Source organism: Gobius niger (genome assembly GCF_951799975.1).
Source record: "Gobius niger genome assembly, chromosome: 3".
Classification (NCBI taxonomy): domain Eukaryota; kingdom Metazoa; phylum Chordata; class Actinopteri; order Gobiiformes; family Gobiidae; genus Gobius; species Gobius niger.
In genome coordinates this window covers 20,113,513-20,124,514 of record NC_136854.1, presented here as the reverse complement: position 1 = coordinate 20,124,514, position 11,002 = coordinate 20,113,513, and the positions used below count along the sequence as shown (strand labels likewise).

At 40.6% G+C, this 11,002-nt stretch overlaps 1 protein-coding gene across 2 annotated transcripts; it reads right to left on the bottom strand.

Moving 5' to 3' along the window:
• Positions 1-7,410: 7,410 nt before the first annotated feature.
• helt (helt bHLH transcription factor) lies at positions 7,411-9,373 on the bottom strand. Of its 2 annotated transcripts, none has more exons than XM_079554246.1 (4): positions 8,900-9,373; positions 8,275-8,379; positions 8,092-8,188; positions 7,411-7,965 (listed from the first exon to the last, which is right to left on the bottom strand). In XM_079554246.1, the coding sequence occupies exons 1-4, from the start codon at positions 8,939-8,941 to the stop codon at positions 7,490-7,492; spliced, it is 720 nt and encodes a 239-aa protein (XP_079410372.1). In that variant the 5' UTR covers positions 8,942-9,373; the 3' UTR covers positions 7,411-7,489. The 2 variants fall into 2 exon arrangements, with proteins under 2 accessions (XP_079410372.1, XP_079410373.1); XM_079554247.1 differs by lacking the exon at positions 8,900-9,373 and adding an exon at positions 8,511-8,600.
• Positions 9,374-11,002: the final 1,629 nt, after the last annotated feature.

Below are 11,002 nucleotides of genomic sequence, written 5' to 3'. Positions count from 1 at the left end.
AGAAGCATCTCCCTGTCCAGGCCCACGGGGATCAGGCCTCTGAAAGACAGATACAAACAACAGTCAAATACAAAGTTCCCCCATAGAGAAAAAGAAACATCCATTCTACACTTCCCAACTGATCCGCCCCGCCTCCTCCTCTCTCTCCTCTTGGCTCTTCCCATTGAGCCCCCACTCTTTAGCTCAGTGCTCTTCTCAGATGGTGGGCCAGATTAGGAGCCCAACAATAACAGTTTTCAGTGTAAAATGTGCATCTTGTTAGTGCCCTTTTTCCCTCTGTCTCTTGTATGACAGCCACTGAAAGAAGAAGTGTAATAGGCCATTCACAGAGTTATCTGTCGATGTCTCACCAACGTAAGAAGGTTTTAATCCTCCTATTCCTCTCTGACCTCTAGGTCTGGGATGAGAATACAGAGCCCCAACCAAGTTACGAGAGTTTAATCTGCATCGTTCGACAGAGCACATATGTAGATTGCATATATAGTGATACAGAATTATCTGTATACTGTACTATGTTCAACAATAATATTGTCAGATTGCAGTGTTTTTTTATTTATTATTATTTTGTTATAGAAAATGATAGAATAGTTTAAAGTTAATTTTTTTGTTGTTTTATGTGTTTTTTACTTTCCAACCAGTAACAAGTGGTGTTTGTCCTTTGTGCCTACAAGGTGTGGAACAGTTTACAAAGCTGTTGCATCGCCTACAGTTGGCACAAAGACAATGCCTGGCTGTCATCTATACACCCCCATTCACTGCTTGTTTTACTCACAGCGTCGGCGTGCTGGTACTGTGTTATGGAGGGGAGCAATGGTTTCACTTCGAATTTAGGCTAAAACGTTTGCAACACTGAGAGCTGCTGAGACAAACTGCCTTGTAGATGTTTGTATTAATGTTTAAGTTTGTCCTGTCATTTGCTCGTCTCATTGTGTTTTGAGAGTCGAGCAGAGTGTCCCTTTATCGAGCCTTTGGTGTGCTTGTCATTTTCTTTTTTATATGATAAGGGTCACATTTTATGAAATCCAAATTAAATGAATTGTACTATTTGAATGTAAAAATTAAAAATTCTGCATTCATACTCGAACAACAAATGAAAACCTCCCTTTGGGACTTGTCAGTGTGTCACGTTCCTGTCAGTTCATTTTGTTCATGTGTTTGGTAACGGAGACAGACAGCTGTGCTTGTTGGTCTATGGTGAAAGTTGTATTGCTACTTGTTCCTTATGTCGGACATGGGCACCCTGCTGTGAAGGTCACACAGGGGCCATGAAGGCTGTGACTGCTTTGGCCACCACCAGGATGACCATTAGCCTGTAGCACTTCATACGTGCCAAATACACTGGTGTTCGCTCTGGAGTTGTAGTTGCTCAAGTTTTAAGATTATATGTTTTATTTATTACAAATAAAATAACTATTCGTGATTAATTGTAGCTTTCCCAAAATGTGTGCATAAGATTAAAACACATACGTTTGCTCTCGCTTTTGTCTGACCCTAAACCTTTCTCTAGTTTATTTGATGAACATTCATTCACCAAAGTATGTTGACGATGAAGTGTCTTCCAGCCTGACTGCCAATCTCTGCTTTACTTCTGTGTGTGGACTGGTTCGTGTGACTTGACCTGGGAGAGTGACCCGTGCAGCCCCAGGGCTGCCCCTCTCTGGCCCTGCCTTGGCCCCGGACACAGCTAAATGCAGTGGAGCGTCCACACAATGGGGCGATCACTGCACGCTGGCCTCTCATGAGTCCAGCCATGCGCACCAGGAGCACATTAGGATCCTGCATTTTATTTACCCTTTATTATTCTGAGCCAACAAAGACTTGACTGGGGCATCAACTTTGTCAGGTGCCTCGTCTTTGACCATCTGACCACATCACACACTTTGGACTTTGAGGTCTTGCATTATGTTAAGATCTACGCGTTGCATTCACATTGTCAGTTTTCATATTCTGCTCTCGCCACTCAAGCGTTATATTTTGGAATTATTTAAGCAGCAAAACAATTTATAGGCTATCGTAAAGAAACTTCACACGTGAGTGCAGTTTCACAAGCGGCTGGGTGATTAGAGCTGAAAGGACAGCTTTCGCCTTTTATCTGAGATGTTGTGAAGCTAACTGTGAGAATCGTTACTGTGGTGCACTATCAAATGACCAAAGTCACATCTCTGAACAGTCTATTCTGTTCGGTTTGGTCTAAGCAGGAGCAGGCAACGTCAGGCATGTAATCCTCCAAATACATAGAAAAAGAAAGTTTCTTCCCCCCAGTACCTGTTAGGGTTATATATGTATTTGTCATAGTATTTGTTCATACTAGTGCTTGACTTTGAAATCGTGAGAGGCTTGGCCTTAAAACTTGGTGTGCCACCAAGCAAAGTTGCATACTCCTTTCTAAGACATACAATATTTTAATGATGCCATGTTCTAGGAAATGTAACATCATTGTGGCATTAATAAAACAACATTTGATGAATGCCTGGAGAAGATCTCATAGTGTTGTTTTGTTCGGAATAAATGTACTGCATTAATAAGAAAGCATTTAACTCCTTTATTTTACTGAGCTGATATATATTTATATAATTGAGTGCTTTTCTTTTTCTTTTTGACATCTTTACTGTGTAAAATGCATGTATGAAATGCCTGTACAATGTTGGGCAAATCTAGCGCTGCCCTTTCTGTATCTCTATTACACATAGGCCTTTCATAAGTGCACCCAGAATTTGCAGTGTCTAGTGCCCTTTGTCCTGCACACCATGCAAAATTACCTGATTTAGCTTGAGCACTTACCCATGTCACACTGTCTGTGCTGGTGACAACAGTGGTCCTTGTTGTGGCACAACACGGCGTAAGTAAACCCACCCTCTGTAGCTCACGGGAGCCACCCAAACACACTGTGCCAATCTTTTGTCCCGCAAAACAAAGGCAGACACACAAGTGCATTTTCTCTTGGCAAATGACGCCTTAATTGTGCTAGTTAACAAGCTTGCTCCTTTTCCCATGAATAAAAAAAGAGTTTAGTTGAGTTAGTGTTTGTGGATTGTTTCTTTCACTCAGGAGTTCTCTTTTTAGCCTCTTGTACACTTGTTTCCATTCTGCGGACGGCTTGTCTTTGCTGTATCTGTCCATTGTGTCATAGTGACTAAAGTGTTGACAAAACACCACAGGCAGTGATATTCGCAGTGGGATATGTTGTACTGTACCCATTATGTGTTCATTTATTTGGGACATGTCTGTGACCCTTCCCTTCGCTCTCTGCATCAAACACTGCTTCTTTTATTCCTCTATTTATTTCTGCCTCTAAAGTGTGAGTTCAAGTTGAATGGGACATCTTCATGGATTTGCATAATCTCGTGGCATCAGTCTGGATGCTGGAGCACATGCACCGAGAGTTGTGCCAACCATAGAAAGGTAAAGCCTTCATCTCATGGCGGGGGGCAGAGATGGCAGGACTTTGTCCGAGCGAATACAGTGATGAGCGTGGAACAAAACATTGTGTTTAAGCCTTAAACATTGTCCTGATGTCCCTCTGGTGTCTCTCTTCACGAGAGCAAGTTTTCACTGTCTGTCTCTGTCATTCTCCAGACAGTGGTGGTGCCAAGGCAGTAGGACTGCTGCCCCTCTTGCTGATGGGAATCTGTTGCTCATGCTCTGGGTTGGCTGCCAAGTTTTGGTATTATTGGCAGGGGGGGTGCTGGGGGTGGAGGGGTGACAGAGGGGGCCCTTTAAACCCTTTGAGATAGCGCTATCTGCTGTGGGAATGATCTGCATCTCTGTCTTACCATAAGAAAAAACTCACTGCTTCCTGTTTCTCTCACTTTCTTCTTCTCTTTGTTGCCCCACTCATCCGCTGCTCTGTCTCTGCTCTTTCAAGCCATTCACATGACCGTCCTGAGGTGAGCTAGCGCAGATCTGATGCCACTGGAGTTCTCTTGGATTATACCAGCCAGCACTCACTGTGGCAGGCTTTCCCACAACTGAGCCTATTTGGCTCCCATCCCAGCACCAACTGTAACTTTCACAAAGCTCTCTCATTGTTCAGAGGCTGCCTTGGTCTGACCACAATCAACTCACAAGAGTGTAACTCTAAAGAAAATGTATGTGTTTAAAACCAAGCCTTGATTACTGTCAGAAAATATGTTTTTAGGAGTGGGGTATTATATGTTTATTTATTTATTATAGATTGTGTCTCTGACATTAAAAACAGAATCAGCCGCAACTTTATTCTATTTATTCATTTTCACAAAATATGTTTTTTGTTTCATTAACAGGTTTGAAATAAATTTTCAGTGGAAGCAAAAGGGACAGAATAAGTTGCAATGATGTAGCAGGACAGACAATATATATATATATATATATATATATATATATATATATATATATATATATTTTAAATGCAGATATGTCTCAAGATACAATAAAACATTTTAAAAACTAAACTTATATTCATTTTAACTTAGCAAAAGATTTTCTCAGAAAGAGTATTCAAGGGTGTGCACAAGTAAATACTGTACCCTTCAAAATAATATGACAGTACAGCGGGAACCAGATGTTTATATACACTTTATGAAAAGACACATTTTCATTTTTTCTCACTGTCTGACATGAAACCAGAATTAACTTTTATTTAGGTTAATTAGAATCATAAAAGTTATTTATATTTGTTAAATGCCGGAACAGTGTATTAAAGTGTTTTTATACTTTTCTAAAACTTAGTAAAAAGTAACAACAAATATTTCTAAAAAATTCTATATCTCATTCTTCTGGCATTTAGCGAATTGAAATATTTTTTTTAATTCTAATTGAACGTCCCATTTTATAGGAAAAAGTTAAAATCGCATAGTTCAGTGCGTTGTGCTTTTTCTATCTCCTCATACTTGGTGAAATTGATGGAGGGAAATGTGGAATCAAAAGTTATTCAGATAATATTTATGGATTTTTTGTGGCACATCCACAAAGTAACATTTTGATATTTTAGCATATTGAAATATGCTTCCTTTTGCACGTATGGTACAAATTTCTCTGTAAAGGTCAACCAACACTGAGAGGACGCGTCAGTGCCCCCTGCTAAAAAAACAATAACTGTGCAATTGCAAAGGCACAAAGGCAGCAGCAATAATACCATAATCTAAGATTGAGGGAGACAAAGGGTGTGATAGCACCCCCTTGCTTTAGACCAGGGATGGGGAACCTCAGGCCTCTGTGAGACCATTTGACCAGGCCCCCGAGGTATTTTTCATATTTTTATAGTATAGATAAAGCCAGGGTAATGTGATTTTACGTGACCTATCGAACGGCAGTGCTGCATCATGGCGACCGCTAAGAAAAGGAAGGTGGATCTTGAATATTCCATGACAAATGGACAAATGACTTCTTCTTTGTCAAAGTGAAAGGCAAGCCAATGTGCCTAGTATGTGGCATGGGGTTGGCAGTGATGAAGAAGGCAAATATCGAGCGCCATTATACCTCAAAACACCTCTTTGTCGGAGCTTGTTTGAGCTTTGAGTTTCCTCATCAGTGCTGCCAGCTGACATCAGACTCCTCAATATAGATAAACAGTGCATATGCATGCATAGAAATGATGATCTTCCATGCATCAGTCCTACCTCGGGGTTGTATGAATGCTAGAATGTATGTTAATTGCTAAATTGTATGGTCCTTGGAGCACTTTATAAGAATTGATTTGGCCCTTGATATTCCCCACCCCTGCTTTAGACAGTGCAGTCGGCAAGGGCTGATAATTGGTGCTTTGGGACAATATTTCTAATTATTAAAATAAGCTTTTCACTACATTTCAAGAAAGATGGTGGCCCTCGCACCAAAACTTGATAAATGTGACCTCTTTAAAGTACTCCGACCTTGAGTAGATACCTATTTTCATTGGAAAATGGTATCACCTTGTCGCGGGGCAGACTGCATCTACATTTATTGGTGTGCAATATTTCTTGTGATGTATTTGATCGAAGAAAAAAAGAATTGTTAACAAAGTTCCTTATTGTTTACTCGGAAGTAAACCTTTTGAACTCATCCAATGCATTTCGGTTTTAAAGATGTCTGTGTGTGTTTTCAGCGATGACTGGTTTTGATGAAAGAGTTTATTGTTGATGCTCAGTGTGTGATATTAATGCCAAAGATAAACATTCTCAAAGTACGGCTTTAGCACAGAGCCGTGGTTTACATGACAATAAATGCTCTGAATTCCCTTCTTCTTCTTTTTTTTTTATTTTTTTTTATCTCTGCTCAATTTATTATTATTCATGTGACATGCTCAAGCTAAACCTTCTCATCTGGCTGAACATGAGTCTTTATTGGTGCATAGAGTCAGGATTTAAACCAATAAGGTAGCACTTGTGATCCCCCGGGTATTCCTTTGGAGCTTTTTCCTTTCTTGTATTGTTACTTTGCCAACGTCATGCCACTGATTTTCTTGTGGCTTTGGCGAGGGCTGGTGAACATTTCTATATCTATCCAAGCAGTTAATGTGGATTGGTAAAGGCTCTCTAGGCTATCCATCCATACTCTTCAATCAATCTGAATAGTATCCAGTGTTTTTAACCTTTTTTCTAACTAGACTACTATGTATTCATGGCTAAATATCACTTTGTTAAGATGACTTTGTCAATAATCTCAATAAGAGTTTGTTCTGTTACAGAAAACTATTAGATGGTTGAGATTCTTTATTCCGTCTCCTGATTTCATGGTCTTGATTATTTTGTTTCAAAGTCACTCAAGGATGAAGCACAAGGAGACGGAGATTGTTCCGTTTCTATTTGACCACACAAAAGGTGTCTTGGCCAAAGAAAATGCATGTTCCCTCCTTTATTTTCTCTTTTAATCACATTATTTATTCCTCAATCCAACACTATACAACTTATTTAAGAAACCACAGCAGTCTTTCGGGGGTTTGGGGGTATAGTCTGTGGCTCTGTGGATAGCTAGCAGGTGTAAGACTGCACAAAATGCTGGATTAACAAGGTCAATGTGTGCTCAAGTTGACATTTCAGGCCATACTTTCCAGCGACAATTTGTTTTTAAGACAAACTTATTTTTATAATGTTTAGCTTTATTGACACATTTCAGACATAAAGCGGATTACCTTTGAAGGCATTTTATTATTATTATTATTATTATTATTATTATTATTATTATTATTATTATTATTATTATTATTATTATTATTATTATTATTATTATTCGTTCTTCTAATAATTTTCATAGATTAGTGTTATGGTTAACTTAATTGACTTTGTATCAACTTGGTTCAGTATAGTTTTGTATATCTAATATCACAACAGCTGTCGCCTCATATAGTTTCAAAAAATATGTTGATTTGACCAAACAGAAGAACAGTTTAAAATCAGACAATGAATGTTGAAAAAGAATAATATTCATCAAGCAATGGGCATTTTTAATCACATTTGAGTGTTTATTTACAGTATTTACAAGATAATTCCACTGCACACTTTTAAACATATAAATAAAGGCATATAGATGATAGTTACATAGCGTGTTGAGCGCTGTGCAAACTAAAGGTGTTTGCGTGTGTGTGGCCAATAAAGTTGAAGTAATGATGGTCCAGTCCCTGCACTGGGGATATGTATCCTCCATGCTGCGTGTGTTGCGCATGCACCGCTGGATATGACAAGCTGGGGCCGCGCGCGGAGCTGTGCCATGAGGGAAAGTGTCCAGTAGGATTTTGCTGGTGGTACATAGCCTCGGGACTGTGGCTCTGGTCCGGGGACGCGTGCAGCTGTCCAAGAAAGTCACACGATTCCACGGGAACAGAACCCACGTGAGACCCAAAAACAGGATCCGTAACGGCGCGTGACTTGGACTGCAAGAAGGCAAGGATGCGAGCGTACTTAATGTCTTTGGTTTCAGCCCTGTCCTCTGTGGTCAAGTAGTGCACTAGGTTCTTCATGCACTCGTGGTATCCGTAGTGGAAGTAATTGGCGAATTCAGCCAAAAGCTCACCTGTAACCACAGAAAAAAACGGTGCCCATTTTAACTTCTGGATAATGTGGAACAGGCGCAAGGTAAATATCAAACTAACAATCAAATTAGGTGCTAATGGAAAGCTTAAAAGACGTGACAACTCACCCTTTTCTCTCCCGCGAGGAAAGTCTGCGGAGTGTAGCGCGCGCAGATACTGAACTGTCATCTCCAGGATCTCTGCCTTTTCGAGTTTCCCGGAGTTCTTCGAATTGAAATAAACATATTTTTACTACATCGGCCTACTTATTCCATAGATCCAGTGCAGCACAGAAATGTTGGTCAAGGTACCTGTTTGGCGAGCGCCATTGGCACAGTTTTTCCCAATTCATTAAGACAGCGGTTGATGCGGTCGCGTCTTCGTTTCTCGATTACTTTGTGGGAGACAGGTGTTCTCTGTAAAATCAGAAATATAAAATGTGATGAATAAACAACGTACACAGCTACAAAAAATGATTGCATTATTGTTCCACCCAAGTTGCAACAATCCCCAACAGCCAAGTACACCATTTACACATTTTACGCACAGCGTTCCGGCGTTATATCGGCTTTTATCACGGCAATACTGAACTATTTTAAGTGACCAACACCATGTCTGCTCGTATTTGTATTACATCAGTTGCCCTGTTTGTATACTTGAATCACCCTGTCTTGCCTAGGAGGAGAAACATCACCCTAGACATGTAGGAGTATGTGTTGTGCGTCATTTACGCACGCAGGCTGCTGCCCAAAATGTCCAAACAGTCTTTCAAAACGTAAAAATGAAACGTACAAAACTACACAGCTATGTCCCAATCGTTTTTTGCAGCCAATTTTGCATTTTAAGTAAAATCAAAACGCTCCAACTGAAGGCACTTTAAAGAATAAGTTATCTGGTGCTTCCTGCATCAAGGTAAAAAGCGGACATTGCGCATACCTTTCTCTCCTTCGTCTTTGATGCCATCATTGGATTCTTCATTTACTCCCTAAAAGCTGTTGGTGATGGTGAGAGTTCTGTTGCTGTAGCAGAAGTACACTGGGCTCTGGTGAAGCTGCTTCTGGTTTTAAAGGCGCCTCAGTGGCATTCATCCTTAAATTATTCCACTGGATTAGAGACGCGCACTGGCTAAATGTGTGCATTTAGGATCAGTTAAAGAAATTGTAAAAATCTCAAGCCATGGGCTTGCAGGGGGGCAACCTGCTTTGTTAATCCACGTGGCTGTTCAAAGGACACGTGATTAGTTTGGGAATATTATTTGCATAGTAAGAGCCAGGCGGGAAATAAGTGAGCTGGGATCGCCTGATGCGGCGGGGCGCACTGCGCGCACTGAAAACAAAGCCTCTGCAGAAAGAAATCCTCTTTCTTCCATCTCGCGTTTCTCACACGATCGGCTGTTTACAAATCCCAGCAAGCGATCTTAACTCTCATCTCGGCCCGGTGCAGTGTTAAGGCCTGTCCAGTGTCATTAGAGTAATTAAGTAAGCCTTTAATAGGCTGTTCCGCCAAGTTCAGGGGAGATCTGCTGGAGACGCAGCTCCCCCGTTTGTTCTCGGCGTTTCTCACACGACTTGCTGACACGTCCATTTTTATGAGAGATGGCAAGCTTTTTGTTTACATTCTTTCCTTCGCTGGCCTCCTCGGCAGGTGTGTGATGAGGCCTGGCACACGAGCGTCGGCTGCGTCAGGGCCAGCGTCTCCTGCCGCCTCTGGCACACGAGGGTGAGCCACCACTGGAGACTCTGAGAGGCTCAATTTGTATCCTATTATCCTATAAGAAAATGTCTATTCACACCAATGAATAGTTTCATTGGCCTAAATTTTAATAATGCAGTGAAAGAAAGGGAGAAATAAAGAAGAATGCAGCTGGTGTGAGCGCGCATTATTCTCGTCACCTGCAAGATGGAGAGCCTGGAGACCCCTATTCATTTGCCTAATTTCGGTCAACTTAACAAACTTTGGGAGAAATTATACTGCTATTGTTATGAAGGGTGAAGCTTTCTGATCGAATTAACAGCGTGTTTTGATCCGGTAAATGTCATTATAAGAAAGAAACAATCGCGTTTAAAGGGGCCTGGGTAATGCGCCAAGTGGAGACGCCAAAGCGCACACTGCACAAAGGGCGCGAGTAAATGCCACAGGGGACTTTTGTACCCACACATTGCACAAGTTTTTAGCCCAAACAAAGGGCATTATTTTATACTTGAATACATTTCATACAACAATTGGCTGTTTTCTTCAAACATATTTTCACAGCAAGGTTAACAACAGGTTTATTGTGTGCGCCTTCTCACGCATTCACGCGGCTCTCATGCGCAAAAACACTGTGCAGCCATTCTTTTTTTTCACCCTAAACTTTTTAATCTGGAAACTTTTCCTGTGATTGGAAACATTTGATGTTGTGAGCCATGTAAGGAATATAACAAAGAGAGAAAGTAGAAAGAAAGACTCACAGGACATCTGAAGCGGTTTAAGGTTTTCCCTGCACCATGGAGGGCAAAGCGCGAGCGACCGGGGCCAGGGCATAAAATCCTATTACTTCACTGCAAAGTTTAAACACTTCATGTGTTTGTTTGTTTTTTCAATTAAGTGATACTTGCACATTTTTACACACACTGAATTTGTTGTGTGAATATAAACACTGGATATCCCGATAATTGTGCGGTATTTAAGGAATATGATAATCGTGTTTACTACATTTGCAGTGATTCGTGCTTTTTAAGACTTATAGTGTTTTTGTCAGAGAGAGTGTGAAATATCATAGGCTTTCATGTTTGTTTGTTTTTTGTGCTCATGAGTTTAGATTCACTCAGTGGCCGTAACCATGCGTGTGAAGAAGACAAGCGTAATTACGCACATCAATGTAAAAGATACCTTATAATTTATTTCAGGATTGAATGAGGCTACATGTATAATGTATGTCTTTGCAGCAGACGCCGTTGTTTTAAACTGGTATCAGCACAGTGATCAAGATAAATTAAAACGTCAAAAGGACAAAATAAATGAATGCTCTATGGCTGTGTGTGAATAAACTGCGGATCT

Coding starts and splice junctions, on each gene's coding strand:
- helt (XM_079554246.1), bottom strand. CDS start 8,941: ATGAAGAATCCAATGATGGCATCAAAGACGAAGGAGAGAAAG. Junction 8,380..8,899: donor CAAAGACGAAGGAGAGAAAG/GTATGCGCAATG, acceptor CTGATTTTACAG/AGAACACCTGTCTCCCACAA. Junction 8,189..8,274: donor CAATGGCGCTCGCCAAACAG/GTACCTTGACCA, acceptor TTCAATTCGAAG/AACTCCGGGAAACTCGAAAA.